The sequence below is a fragment of the Lithobates pipiens genome, unplaced genomic scaffold (assembly GCF_037356315.1).
Source record: "Lithobates pipiens isolate NorthernLeopardFrog02 unplaced genomic scaffold, aLitPip1_a1.2 Scaffold_3, whole genome shotgun sequence".
Lineage (NCBI taxonomy): Eukaryota > Metazoa > Chordata > Amphibia > Anura > Ranidae > Lithobates > Lithobates pipiens.
The window spans coordinates 267699805-267715586 of NW_027507790.1; the positions used below are offsets into that span (position 1 = coordinate 267699805).

At 44.6% G+C, this 15782-nt stretch overlaps 1 protein-coding gene across 1 annotated transcript in view; it reads right to left on the bottom strand.

Annotated features, from left to right (window-relative positions):
* Positions 1 to 10150: 10150 nt before the first annotated feature.
* Positions 10151 to 15782, bottom strand: part of DCAF12 (DDB1 and CUL4 associated factor 12) — a 43175-nt gene continuing 37543 nt past the window's right edge. Inside the window, exon 9 of the mRNA XM_077463139.1 lies at positions 10151 to 11212. Coding sequence (XP_077319265.1) covers positions 11054 to 11212 — 159 coding nt within the window. The 3' untranslated portion in view covers positions 10151 to 11053. The remainder of the gene's footprint in view (positions 11213 to 15782) is intronic.

Consider the following 15782-nt stretch of genomic DNA (forward strand, 5'->3'; position numbering starts at 1 on the left):
ACCTGTGGATTTTCTGCGGGTTATCTGCACTTTGCCATAAACTTCTATTATATTCTGCAGGTGTGGCACTTTCTGAAGGCGCAACAAACCCGCAGGTAATAACAGAAGTCTATGGCTCAATGCAGGTAACCCGCAGCTGCACTGCACCTGCGGATCAGTTTGAAAGCAGCCCAGTAACCACTGCAAAACAGATATATCCATATATACTGTGAATTTAGTAGTAAACTTACCTTTAATATCTGCCTTTCATTCTGCTATCGCTGGCTGTTGCTGTCCCAGGGGGAGTGCATTTGGTATCACTCCGTCTGTGACAGAAGCCGGTACCATACAGGAAGCATTAGCTTATGTGGCTCTACTCCTCAGCCACTTGCTTCCACTACCAGTGGCTTCATTCAAAAACTGCTGCTCTGGGATGGCTTGTCGGCAACCCGTGATCTGGGCTTGCCAACCTGCCATCTTACAGCAGGGGGTCGAGGGCCACATCAGAGGGCCCCCGGGCCACTGGTTGGGCACCCCTGTTATAGACGCTATAACTTTTATGCAAACCAATCAATATACGCTTCTTGGGATTTTTTTTTTTTTTTTTTAACCAAAAATATGTAGAATACATATTGGCCTAAACTGATGAAAGAAATTCGATTTAATATATATTTTTTTTATTGGATAAGTTTTATAGCAGAAAGTAAAAAATATTGGGTGTTTTTTTTTTTTCAAATCTGGCGTTTTTTTTGTTTGTTTTATAGCAAAAAACAAACAAACACATAAATACCACCAAAAGAAAGCTCCATTTGTGGGCAAAAAGGACATACATTTTAATTGGGTAAAGCATCGCACGACCGTGCAATTGTAACTTAAAAATAACACACTACCGTATCGCAAAAAATGGCCTGGTCATGAGGGAGGGGGGTAAATCTTCGGTAGGTGAAGTGGATAAACAGCTCATCTGTTTCCTGTAGCCCACAAAGAACATCAGTGATGGGTTTTGAACTGAAGCAGGACATTGATTAGCGTCCGAGAGTCTTATAGCCCATACACACGATCTGAATATCGTATGAAAATTGTCGTCCGAGGAAGAATCGTACGATTTTTGAAATATGTGTACATTACTTTCGAGAGCCGATCAAGACAGTTCATCCAATATTATTCGATCAGACAAGCATGGAAATTTCCTCGTGCAATAGAAGATCGTACAATTTTCGCTTAGTCAGTATAGCTGTCATCCGAAAATACAATACAAATACATTACAACACGACATCACTTACAATTTATTTTTTCTGTCGTACGAGAATTTTTGTGACTTTACCTATTCAATTTCTACTTGCGACTATTAAGCGAAAAAAGTCGTACAATCTGTCGTACGATATACGGTTCGTGTATACGGGCCATTAGAGCCAGATACCAAGCTGACAAATGAAGAACATCACATCCACAAGTAGCCCGCACTATTATAAAAATAAAAAAGGAAAACAATTGTAGTTTCATAGAAAGTGTACTTAGTCCATGAAAGGAGATCCCCCCCCACCTCAGCTGCAAGCTTACCCAAACCAGATGGTCATGGCCTGTTGCAATCTGCACATGCCCCAGCCAGAATCTTACCTCCTGCTGCCTGCTTCTGCACAGCTGAACACAGCAGGCTTCAATTGTGCCATCTCCTGATACAGAACAGGCTAAAGGAGGCCGCCCCATTAAAGTCTATGAGGATAAACAATGCAGGCATGACTATTTTGACTATGGGATGTGAATATTGATAGACTGCGACCATTGGCTTTGGGAAAGAATTTACCTGGGATGGAGGGTGGCTAGTAAATGATGGAGTTGATTTAAAGCACAGCTCCACCCAAAAGAGGAAGCTCTGCTTGTTTGTCGTCTCCCCACCCTCCCGCAACATTTAGCACCTTCCGGAGGGGTACAGGTACCTGTTTTTGACAAGTTCCCATCCCCGCTTCTGGCTGATCTCACTGCGGCAGGGTCTTTCCGGATGTTCGGCCCCCCCCCTCCTCCTTCACCCACCACCAGGCCATTGACAAAACGCAGAGTGCTTCGCACATACGCAGTAGGGATCCAGCTGTGAAGCTGCAAGGCATCAGTGCCAGTTTCCCTTACAAGGAATGGCGGCGGTAGCAGCAGCAGCACCCAAGAGCCAAATTAAAAAAAAAATAAGCTGTGGTGCCGACTTTGTGGGATCCCTTGACAGGCATGTGTCCCAATATTAAATGTCAGCAGCTACAATATTTGTAGTTGCTGACTTTTCATTTTTTGATGGTGGGGGCTGGAGCTCCGCTTTTTTTAATAAAGATGGAGTATGCAAAATCTGGTGCAGCTGTGCATGGTAGCCAATCAGCTCCTAACTTCAGTTTGTTCAGTTAAACTTTGACAACAAAACGTGGGAGTAGATTGGTTCCTATGCAGAGTTGCACCAGATGTTACACTCTCCAGTTTTAATAAATCTCGCCCCATATCTGTACTTTTGATGAAACATTTATAAATTTAAGACTGGCCTCACGTCCATGCATCAGCATGTGTGCATTTAGAATGGCACCCCAATGCACAAAGGCAACACACTTCCAATGAGCCTAAGCCACAGTACACCACGATACACTCTTGTGCTATGTGGCATTGCAAAAAAAAAATAGCACAAGTGCATTTTTTTTGGTCCACTGTAGGGCAAAGCAAACAGAATATGAAATGGTCAACAACACTTGTAAAAATAAGACATTACAAATGGGAGGAGAACATTTTAAAAAGAAGAAACAGACTTTTACTTATGATCAATGGAAATGGTTAAACGCGATACTGCGGTTTTTAAAGAGGACCTTTACTGGGGATTTTTTTTCTTTTCCGAGTTCAAAGTTCAAGACACCAGTTTAGCTTGTGGTCTTCCTGCAGCTGATCATTTCCCCATTAATGCCTCGTTTTGCACTGTGTGGAGGTGGCCATCTTGGTAGAGGCAAGGTTTTGCTTCCTTAAGCCCCATACACACTATCAGTTTTTCTGTTGAGTTTTTCCTTCAGATTTACCAAAACCATATAATATGAGGTCAAACCTTAGGAGTTTCAATGTGTATGCAAATAGGGCAGGCCCTTGTACTACATGGTTTTGGTAAACCTGAAGGAAAAACTCAGCAGAAAAACTGATAGTGTGTATGTGGCTTTATATCACAGCATCCCATCCAATGGCCGGTGATCTGATGACAGGTTTGGGGGGGGGGGGGGGGGGGCACAAGAAGGTGCAGGAAAGACAGAGGAAGTGCAGATCCACAGAATGGATGAAGTAGAAGGAGGGGAATCCTTGCACTGTATGTCCTCAGGTGCAGCTTCCTCTACAGCAGAGGTGCCCAACCTTTTGAGGAGCGAGGGCCACTTTAGCGACTTGGTAACCGGTTTGCGGGCCACAACGAGAAGAGTGGGCAGATAACAGATCAGTGTCCACTCTGCATATGAAAAGTGGACACAGCCCTCTGATTCGATCAGACAGAAGGAGATGGATTGCCTTGATTTTTATTTTTTTTAAGTGGCTCGGAATGGAGATAAACAGGTGTAAAGAAACAAAATTCCGTTTACATCTGCAGCTTTCTAGAGGTGAATGGAGGGTCCGCCTGAAAAACAGACAAGAGGACCTGATTGGACCGATCGTGTGAAAGGGGCCAAAGACTGCTCTCACACGGATGCACTGCGGTTTACCTGCACCTCCACTGACCTCAGTTTTCACTTCTTCCTCAGGATTCCTGCAAGTATCGCTGGCTGCTGCTGTCCCCCAGGTGGGTATGGCTGGTGGCTGCTGCCATCTGTCCTCCAGGGCTGGTACTGCTGCCTGGTTCTTGACCCACCAGTCCCGAGCATCAGTGTGACAGGAGCCGGTGCTAGAGGATGCATGCGGATGCAGTAGAGATCAGAGCCGATGCTTCCTGTATCATTCCCGTCATTGGCCAAGTACATTTGGTATCAATGCCGATGCTATACAAGAAGCATCAGCTCTGCATCCTCTAGTGCTGGTGTTCTATCAGACTACCACTACCCATCAGAAAATACCACCAAAGTGACGTTCCGTTGCGGCAATCTCGGTACACCTGCACACAGTAAAGCCTCATACACACGATTGGACTTTGTACAAACTTTCGTACAAAGGGCGTTGGCCATAAGTTTGTATTGCATACACACAATCTGACTTTTTAGGCAACAAACACAAACGTCGTGACGTTTCAACGTACTGACGAAACTTCAAAAAAGGCCGTTCAATTACTCCAGCACCACCCTTGGTCAACTTCTGTATTGTTGTCTGATCTTTTACATTGGTTCTGAGCATGTGTGTTTGTACTTTGTAAAAAAGTCCGATGGTTTTGTGTACACACGATCGGACTTTGCTCCATCGGACATTTGTTGTCAAAAAGTTTATCCGTTCGCACAGCCAGCAAGTCAGATGAAAACCGAAAAAGTTTGTCTGCTGGAGCGTACACGCGGTCGGATGTTGCTCCAAAACAGCTAATTTGCAGGTTTTTTGTCAAAAAGTCAGATTGTGTGTACAGGCCTCAAATCTACAGTCAGAAGGAGGAAAGCAGACATCTTTTTACACCCAACAAAGTCTTGCATTTCACACGTATTTTTACCAGTAAACTCTACTTATCTACTGAAATGATAGGATTTTTACAACAGCTTACCTGTAAAATCCTTTTCTTTGATGTACATCAGGGGACACAGAGCCATAGTAATAACTATGTGGGTTATATCGGCGTATCAGGTGCTGGACTCTGGCACGCCCCTTAAGGCGTAAACTTACCCCATATAACCCCTCCTATTACTGGGAGTCCTCAGGTTTTGTAGCCAAGGAATCAAAGTATATAAGAAGAAGGGAGCCCCCCCCCCAGTTGCCATTGCTATGGGACATCCCACATATTTATTACTATGGCGCTGTGTCCCCTGATATACATCAAAGAAAAGGATTTTACAGGCAAGCCATTATAAAAATCCTATTTTCTTTTCTTACATCAGGGGACACAGCGCCATAGTAATTATGTGGGATGTCCCATAGCAATGGCAACTGAAGGGGGTGGGGGGAAGGGGTGGTGAGGGGAACAAAAAAAAAAAAAAAAACAGGAGGCCACAGGACTCATACTGCAGCCTGCAGTTTATGCTGTGCCCAAGGGCAATATCCTCATGACCTTTAATGTTGATTTGATAAAATTAGATAAACGCCTGAACCGAAGACCAAGTTGCGGTCTTACCGATTTGAGCCATAGAGGCCTGAAGATACACTAATAGCCCTGGATGAGTGTGCTCTTAATCTGAGAAGGAAGAATTTTCTTCTTTAAACTGAAGCTTGAACAATCGCTTGCCAAATCTATTTGGAAAATAGTGGACCCTGACGCTGCCTGTCCATATCTTGGAACCACTGGCAGTACAAAAAAAAAGGGTGTTCTGTAAACCTGAGCAGACGCCTTTAAATAGATTCTGATGGCTCTTACTACATCAAGAGACAGCACTACATTCTCTTCCCCAGATTAAGGCTGCTGGGGAGAAAGGAGGAAGAATATTATCTTGGTTTAAATGAAACCCTGTTACCACTTTTGGTAAGAATTCAGGATGAGGACATAAAACCACCTCATCTTTATGCATGATGAAATATGGCTCTTACAAGACAGAGCGGTTAGTTCTGATACTCATCCAGCAGAAGAGCTGGCAAGCAAAAAAAAGATTATATTTCTTGTCAAAACGGCCGATTTAACAAAGCCGATAAGACCAATCTTAAATCCTAAGGATTTAGAGGCACCCTGATAGGGGGAATAAACGGTGTTACCCCCTGCATAAGCTACACACCAAGCGTGGGAAGCAAGAGGCCATAGGAAAAGACATCGACACATCCTGGATCTGGCTCTTGATAAAAGTCAAGGCCAGCTACATTTCAGATCCCATATGCAGGAATCCTGCCTATTGACATACTTCCTGGGGAGCCAACCCCTGGATCCATACCAAGAAACCTATGCCTTCCTGATTCTATAGTAAGTGATTCTGGAAGCCAGCTTCCTGGCATTAGTCAAAGTAGACACTACTGAAGGAGATCACTCACGATCTTTTATAGAGTGGGATTCAACAGTCAAACCTGTTAAACTCCTTGTCCGTAAAGTAGGATGAAATACCGAACCTTGTGCAAGAAGGTCTGGCTATAATGGCAGAGTCCAAAGGACTTCTACTGCCCTCTTTATGATCTCAATAAATTAAGATCTTCTGGGACCCTGCTGGGGCCACCAGAATCACCTCCTTCTGTGCCTGCTAATCCTGCAGAGAAGGCGCGGAAGTAGCAGAGCATAGATCAGTGAAAACTGATCCCCTGCTAAGACTAATGCATCTGTTCCGCCTGCTAGCGGACCCCTTGTTTGACATAAAGTTGTCGACCTTATTAATGAATCTGGATGCGAATAGGTCCATGCCCAGTGTACCCCATCTGACATATTGCTAGGAAGATGTCGGGGTGAAGAGATCATTCTCCCGGAAATAATTGTTGGCGTCTCAAGTAGTACGCCTGAAATATTAAAATTGCCGATAGGCAAGGAGTGTTGTGTTCTGCCAAAGCTAGAACATCATTCACCTCTTTTTTGGGCTGCACGACTTCTCGTTCCTCCCCTGGTGATCAATGTAAGCCACAGCCATGGCTCTGTCAGTCTGAATCCTGCAAGGACAGTCCCGTAATCTGACCGCCAAGATTCTATGGCCAGATGTACTGGCTGAAACTTCCAACAAAGTTGATAGGCAAGGTCCTCTAACCTGGACCATATCCCCTGGACAGAATTTTCTTCCAGGGCTGCTCCCCAGCCTAGAAGGCTGCCATCTGTTGTTAACACCTTGCAGGATAAAGATTTTTCCTCCTGCTGGATAACAACCACCAATTTAGGCTCTGACCTATGTTGGGAGCCAAGCGTATTGGAAACAAACAAGACCTGAATCTTCTTTATTCCAGACTGACAGGATGGTGTCTTGAAGCAGTCTTTGAATAAAACTGAGCATAAGGAACGGCCCTGAAGGAGGCCACCATTTCCCCATAAAAATCTCCTGCAGCCGAATGAAGGAAATTTTCCTTTATCCTGATAAGTTGAATTAGTCCTACAATGGAACGGATTCACGACTGGGGTAAGAATACCTTCTTCTGTATGGTATCTATAACCAGCCCCCAAGTAACCTCATTGATGGTTTTAAGGAGAATCTTCCTAGGGCGAGGATCCAACCTAGAGTTTTCAGATACCTACAGATGAGATCTGACTCTGGTTTTAGACCTGAGACTGAATGATCTATTAAAAGTAGATCTTCTAATAGGCTGGGACCATTATGCCTTCAGCCCTTAACCTGGCTAAAGGAGGTGGCAATATCTTTCAGAATACTCGTAGTGCTGTGGCTAAGCCGAATGGCAACGACACGATTGAAAAAATAATTTTATATTTCAAACCGCAAACATTTCTGGTAAGCGGTAAACTTTGGCACATGGAGATATGCAACTCACCTCCTTGCAGGATCGACACAGCCGATCGAATTATGAAAGGATCGGACGTTAAAGTGCTGATTCAGAGCTCCGAGATCTAGAACGGGTCTTACATCTCTGTTTGGCTCTGAGACCTTAAAAGGTTTGCGCCAAAAAAAAAAAAACCCTGTTCCACTAAGGGAATCTCATATATCACCAACTGGGATAACAGCTGATCCAGAGGCCAGAAAGAGACTTCTCTTTTTTTTTCCTCTGGAACCTTAGGAGCATTCTTTGAGGAGACGGACACTCTAGCATAAAGACTGCCACATCAGCAGCACCCAAACAGGACCCGGACCCTCAGATCAAAAGCCGACTGGGCCATCTGGGCTCTTCAAACTCTAGATGTAACCTAGAGAAGACAATCACAGAAATCCCTGTGCTCTTAACATTGTTCCTGCCAGACTTTAAGAATTGCAGGACCTTTGCCCTCACCTGAATGAGTGGGGGTGCTCCTTCATGAGAAGGCCTTTGCATTCTGCTTTATGGGATTTCTGCCCTTTAAGATCCTGGTGCTGCCCCTGGGAACTAAGGCATAAGAAAGGCTGCACGATTAAAGGATAACTGTTTGAATCACCTCCTACTGGTAAGGAGAGCTTTACCCCTTTTGGATGTACTTATCCATTCTAAATAGTCGTACCCCAGGAAGGGACAGACTGGCTAAGGGTTTTCCCCTGGTGCTTCGGCTGATTAATATTTCAGCCACGGACCTCTGCAAAAATGTACTAGTCCAAGTATAAGACATAGGGCTTAAATGATCGAGTCCTTCATAGCATCTGTGAGACACAGTGCGTCAAATACAACAGCCCCTTGCTGGGCCTGCTGATCAGGCAGAACTTTCAGATATCTCAAAACTGTTCCTTAACCCCTTGGAGTCCATATTCCATTGCATTGGCATGACTCAAAATGTGCTCCACAAAAACAGTGGCGCAGATGTTAAAGGGTTAATGGGCTGAGCCACTTCAATTGCAGCCAGAACTGCAAAAGACATCTTGTCTTTAAAAGGAAAAGAAAAGCCAACCTTAACTTGCTGGATCCTTTAACATCAGTGCATTATCCACTGGACATGTGAGACTCTGCTCACTGAGGTGATTGCAGCATTAATAGCCGGGGTTAAATCCTCCGCCTGACCAGCGGCCGCGACCGGAAAAAAAAAAAAAAAAAAAAAAAAAGGCAGCTGGCTGGCATTCAAAGGATCAAAAAAACGCTAATCTGGGGGCCCAGGAAGTGATCAGAATGGTGTTCAATACAGCCTCCATTGGTGACACAGACATGACAACACAATACATGGAAGGAGAGATTCCTGAGAAAAATCGCCCCTACCTTATCTCGCAGCAGGGTTTACCAGAGATAAAAAACCCAATGTTCACCCTTCACGGTAGGCTCCGAGACCTTGAAAGGAAACCTTCAGGAGCAGGGGTACACTCAGGTAAACCCGCAATCCTGGACCTGCAAGAAGACCCTACCAGTAAACTTTTATTGGCTTTACTACCAAAAAGTACTGGATCCCAGGGCCCAGCTTTAAAAGCATTCGCAAGCAAAACCTTGCGTCTTCGGATGACAAGGCCCGGGTACCATTCACTTAGTTCATTACGGAGACATAAGAATGGATCCGGTCAGGATGGCTGGCTCTCAAAGGATTACTACCCGTGGAGCTCAGTACACACATCCTTACACGTGCCCAACACCTTAGACACTGGCGAAAAAAACAGAGGACTCCCAGTAATGGGAGGGGGTTATATGGCACACCCCTTAAAGCGCGACCTTCCCCCAGTGTCCAGCACCTGATACGCCGATATAACCCACAGTTATTACTATTGCTCTGTGTCCCCTGATGTAAGAAAAGAAACAGTATTTTGAAATCTGTCAAACTGTTGTTGAATATTAAAAGCAGCAGTGTTCTGTCAGATTAGCAAACCTGTGAGATCAGCAGGCTTGCCAATGCTTTTAAAATTTAACATCAAAGCAGTGTCACAGACTTCCAAATACTGTATTTCACTATAGAAGCAGAGTTTACAAGACTTCGGTGGGTGAAAAAAAGATGTCCACTTGCCATCTTCAGACTGTAGGTTTACTGGAGACGAGTGAACATGTACCAGGATGGCCACGACGGACCGTCACTTCCGTTGCATCTTTTGATGGGTAGCGGGTATTCTTTTAGAACACCAGCTCAGTTTTTCACACTGATGCTCAGGGATGGGCGGGTTGGGAACCCGCGATCTGGGATTGCCGACCCACCATCCCACAGCAGGAGGTGGAGGGCCACATCAGAGGGCGCTGCAGGCCACATATGACCCCCCCAGGCCAGCATTTGAGCACCTCTGCTCTACAGTAAGTAGAACTATGAGCAGCACAGTAGTGACATCACAAAATCCCAAAGCAAATCTGTGAAGACCGGCAGTCAGATTCAACAATGCCAGAGAAGATCTCACACTGCAGATATACAGGCTATTGAATAGGAGTGCCTAGACGTGCACTGCCATTTTCAAGAGGAGTGCAAGACAAAGGTTATATTGTTCAAGGTATTGTTTAGGCACAATTAACATTTCTACAAAGTTCCCAATAAAATAGAACATTTTCATTTTATATATATATTAACACAGTACAGCTTTGGGATTTTCTCATCACAAAATTTAAAGCGCATCATACATTTTGTTTACGATTTATTGGTTCAATGCTCTCATTATACAGTTTTGTTAGAATTCTTTACATTTAAAAAAAAAGATAAAATAAAAGTCCTCCAAGCAGGACCTAATGGATAAAGTTTTTTTACCAATAATGTTTATGACCTAATTTTTTTTCACTCCAAGTTAAGTAATGTACTTAGCACAAAAAGTACTCACACACACGCATGTACTTACACACACACACATACATAATATCTCTCTGGATTTTCACAGAAAACCCAGTAGTGTCCACCTAATGAACCTGTCCACAGCTAATTACAGGAGGCCAAGCTGGTTTAGTGTGGAGCTGCAGTCATTTCTGGACCTGACCGTGCATGTCAAAGTGGTCATGGCATGGGTCCTTCTGCCTGGAATGTTCTGGAGTATTCCTGATCTCAGGTGCTGTACAAATACAGAGTGCTGGTGACAAAAACTGGGAGAGCCGTTATTACTGGAGGAGTACCTGGCATGGCAGCAGTCACAATGGTGATGGTTCTGAGAGTGTCAGACACTTCAGACATTCCCTCCTGGAAAGGACAGTTTTCTCAAGAGAGGAGATGGACTGCAGCTTAATTTAAAAAACAAAAACAAAAAATTGGGGAGGACCTTAAGACTGTGTGTGAAAGTATCTCAAATTTAGGTAAAAGAAAACTTCTTAAAAAAGAAGCATTTTTTTTTTTTTGTAAAAGCTTTGATTCATTTTAAAGACAAAATTGGATGACCAACATCTTCGAATAAAGCATCGTCTTGACAAAACAAAAGACAAAAAAAATAAAAAATTCTGGGCAGGAGTCATTTAAGTGGAGCCCCCTTTATTCTGGTTTCTGCCCTCCAGCGCGGGAGGGGGCAATAGGCAGCACCCTTTTCTTTTGGGCTGCGTTCACTAGCTCCAGAGGCCGGCGTAGTTTCCATGAAGACCCGTTGGCAGAGGACCACCTGCTACGAAGAGCTTCGTTCCAGACGAGTCATAGCAGTGGGTGTAAACAGCATTTGGGCAGCAGTCAATGTCAGAGAAGTAGTTCCTCCACATGTCGTTATGGTTCTGTGAGAAGAGAATAGAGGCAAAGTCAGATCCCCTATAAAAAAAGGTGCATGTAAGAGCAAAAAATAAAAAAATAAAGATTAAAAAAAAAGACACACTGTATATACACAGTATCTCACAAAAGTTAGTACACCCCTCACATGTTTGTAAATATTTTATTATACCTTTCCATGTGACAACACTGAAGAAACTACACTTTGCGAGTGTACAGCTTGTATAAAAGTGTAAATTTTCTGTCCTCTTAAAATAAAGCAAACAAACAGCCATTAATGTCTACCCCTCTGGCAACATAAACGAGTACACCCGTGACAGGAGTCACTTTGGGTGGGGGGCCCATAGAACCCAGAATCCCTTGGAGAGGTTGGGAAAACTTTGTTTCAGCTTCCCATGTCTAAGTCACCCTGTGTCCACTAGGGGCACATGGTGACTGAGAAAAATGGACAGCTGTTTAATGGACAATGAGAAGATGGTTACTTAAATGTATCAGAAATATTTATCCACAATATCTCCCAGGATAGAGAATTATTATATACACACACACACACACACACACACTATACCTGGTTTATTTGATTCTGAACTCAGACAGTCTAAATCTACTATAGTCTGTTGCCTACTAGGCTGAGGAGGGGGGGATATCACAGTTTGTATTGTTAATAGCTTCTGTTATTGTTTAAAGGTGTCCTGTGTTTATATTTATGATAATGTTGATGAGCTAAAAGACGGAAAGTCTGTCCTAAAAGGTCATGCCTCTGAGTCACCTAGGCTGTCTAAAATGATTAGTTAATTAGCTCATGTTAATTAGGTTTCTGGTTACAGTTTGTATCGTCATTCTGGTGTATAGATTTGTGTGAGCTCTTCAAAAAAAAAAAAAAAAGTTCTTGTTCCAGCTTGCAGCCAAAACGAGTCCTGCCTTGTTCCTGGTTGTAATATGCGGCTAACATCTATAATCTATATTCAGACTGGAGGAAGCGGTATATGACAAAAGCACTCAAGCAGAGCGCAGGAAGTTTCGTTATAACCACTAAGTGAAAATGTCCAAATTGGGCCCAATTAGCCATTTTCCCTCCCTGATGTCAGGCGATTTGTTACTGTTACAAGGCCTCAGATGTGAATAAGGAGCAGGTGTGTTAAATTTGGCGTTAATCTCTCTCATACTGGTCACTGGAAGTTCAACATGACACCTCATGGCAAAGAACTGAGAATCTGAAAAAAAAAAAAAGAGAGAATTGTTGCTCTACATAAAGATGGCCTAGGCCAGGGATATGCAATTAGCAGACCTCCAGCTGTTGCAGAACTACAAGTCCCATGAAGCATAGAAAGACTGACAGCCACAAGCATGACACCCACCAGAGGCAGAGGCATGATGGGACTTCGTTTTGCAACAGCTGGAGGTCCGCCAATTGCATATCCATGGCCTAGGCCAGTGATGGCGAACCTTGGCACCCCAGATGTTTTGGAACTACATTTCCCATAATGCTCACCTACGCTGCAGAGCGCATGAGCATCATGGGAAATGTAGTTCCAAAACACCTGGGGTGCCAAGGTTCGCCATCACTGGCCTAAGCTATAAGAAGATTGCCAAGACCCTGAAACCGAGCTGCAGCACATTGACGAAGACCATACGTTGGTTTAAAAGGACAGGTTCCACTCTGAATAGGCCTTGCCATGGTCGACCAAAGAAGTTGAGTGCACATGCTCAGCGTCATATCCAGAGGTTGTCTTAAGAAAATAGGGGTATGAGCGCTGACAGCATTGCTGCAGAGGTTGAAGTGGTGTGGGGGGGGGGGGGCTGTCAGCATGTCAGTGCTCAGACCATAAGCCGCAAACTGCATCGAATCGGTTAACCTTAAACTACATAGAGAGTTCACATGACATAATCACACACGTAGGTTGGACTTGATGGACTTGTGTCTTTTTTTTAACCTCACCTACTATGTAACTGTGTGTCAAGCATATGTGGTGGCAACCAGGTGAGGAGTACAAAGACAAGTGTGTCTTGCCTACAGTCAAACATGGTGGTGGGAGCGTCATGGTCTGGGGCTGCATGAGTGCTGCCGGCACTGGGGAGCTACAGATCATTGAGGGAACCATGAATGCCAACATGTACTGTAACATACTGAAGCAGAGCATGAATCCCTCCCCCCTTCCTTTGGAGACTGGGCCGCAGGGCATTATTCCAAACGGAACGATCCCAAACACACCTCCAAGAGGACCATTGCCTTGCTATAGAAGTGGAGGGTAAAAGGTGAGGGGGTGGCCAAGTATCTCTCCAGACCTAAATCCTACTTAGCATCTGAGGGGCATCCTCAAAACGGAAGGTGGAGGAGCGCAAGATCTCCAAAATCCACCAGCTCCGTGATGTTCGTCATGGAGGAGCGCACAGGGACTCCAGTGGCAACCTGTGAAGCTCTGGTGAACTCCATGCCCAAGAGGGTTAAGACAGTGCTGGAAAATAATGGTGGCCACACAAAATATTGACACTTTGGGCTCAATTTGGACATTTTCACTTAGGGGTGTACTCACTTTTATTGCTAGTGGTTTAGTTAATGGCTGTGTGTCAAGTTATTTTGAGGGGACAGTAAATTTACACTGTTATAAAAGTTGTACACTCACTACTTTACATTACAATAAAGTAATTTCTTCAGTGTTGTCACATGAAAAGAATAAAATATTTTCAAAAATCTGAGGGGTGTACTCACTTTTGTGAGATATTGTACATTCACATTTCTTCATGTGTTAGCTCATTTAAAAATGCTTCAAGTACAGGAAATCTCAATCTGCCAGAGATCCAGCTGACAATACAGCCCACTGCACACTGAAATCAGAATCCTCACCACCATTAGAAGGAATTTTGTAATCAATCTGGGAAGAACTCCGACAACGCTGCTTGGGATTTCAGTGCAGCAGAGGCAGAATTCGCATCTCACTGTAAGTTAAAGTAGAATTATACTCGCCTTTACTCAAGTGTTGATGTGTCCCAGAGCACCCTGCTGGCATCTTTTAGTATTTTCTTTGGCTGGGCTGAGATGACATTACTATGCATTAGGATAAACCTTCTGTGTGCAGCAGCCCTCCCTAATACTTACGTGAGCTCCATTTCCATCTAGCAATGTTGCACAAGAGCCACAAAGTCCAGAGACTCTCCCTCCTGATTGGGGCCCATTGGCTCCTGCTGCTGACCAATTCAGTGAGCCAATGAGGAGAAAGACAGGGCCAAGCCGTGGCTCAGTGTCTGAATAAATGGACACAGAGCAGTGGCTCAGCTCAGGTGCCCCCATATAGTGCATTGAAAAAGTATTCACACCCCATGAAATTTTCCAAATTTTTTCATGTTACAATCAAAAACGTAAATGTATTTTATGTGATAGACCAACACAAAGTGGGACACAGGGCCGGTACAAGGGGTGGGCGCTGGGTCACCGGCAGCAGCATGCACAGGCATCTGGGCAGAGAATATTTAGGTTATGGCTCCACTCAATGCTACAACCTGCCCAAAAAGTGGGCCGAGGATGCGCCCATACATATTGCTTGCCTCCTCTCTACAGTGGCAACCACATCCTGGCACAGAGGGAGAAGAATTCACTCTCCGGGGCTTGATTTATCCTCAGTCTGGCTGGATCGGGCTGTGACACAGAGGTCCTCTACGGGTGGGCGGAGCAAGAAGACAACAATGCAGTCCTGATCATTGCTCCCCACTCCCTGCATACATCACACAGCTCTCCCAACATGTAGATCTCACAGGATGGATGTCAGTTTTCTTCCATGTGAGTGCCCACTGCTCTGCCTTCCACACTGTACCTGGCTGTGCTGTAAAACTGCCCTGTACTTTGCAGAGCAGGTTTACTAAAAGAGCAGAACAATTCATATATCTTATGTTGGGAATAGTCTGGCACTTTTCAGTTAATGTTCTTTGCTGATCCATCTAGTACTTGTGTATAGGGAGGGGATCCAGTGCTTAACTAACTCCAGCAGCTGTCTCCCATCCTGAACACAGGATATTTCTCACTGTGTACTTACTAGATTATTTGCCAGAAATAAGCTGTGTGCAATGAAAAAAAAAAAAAAAAAAAAAAAAAACCTGTCCCTATTAGCCCAGTCTGTCAGTGTATTAAGCCCCCCCCCCCTTCCCAGCAAAGAGCTGAGGTGTTGGCATAGAGCTCTGTACATGTGCAGACTGGGCAAACATTACTTCAGCAAGCAGCAAATGCCATAGACATTGTTGAGAATCAGAGCCCCCCTCCCCCCGTGTGTGCGTGTCAGGGGCCCTCCCCCGTGTGTGCGTGTCAGGGGCCACCAACCCGCCCCCCCCATGTGTGTCAGAGGCCACAACCCCCCCCCCCCCGCCCCTGTGTGTCACAGTGTGTCCTCCTCAGTCTCTTTCCCATGTTGACTTTAGACAGAAGAGCAGAAAGTAGAAGTCCAGTGTGCTGAAGTGTGGAGACTGTATGATCCTGTTTTCCATAGGCTAGTGAGTTTGGCTTCAACTTGTTAGTGTTAATAAATCTGCTAGTACATCTAACACTACCCTCCTTCCCAGACTGACTATGCTGCTATTGGCTGTGCCTTC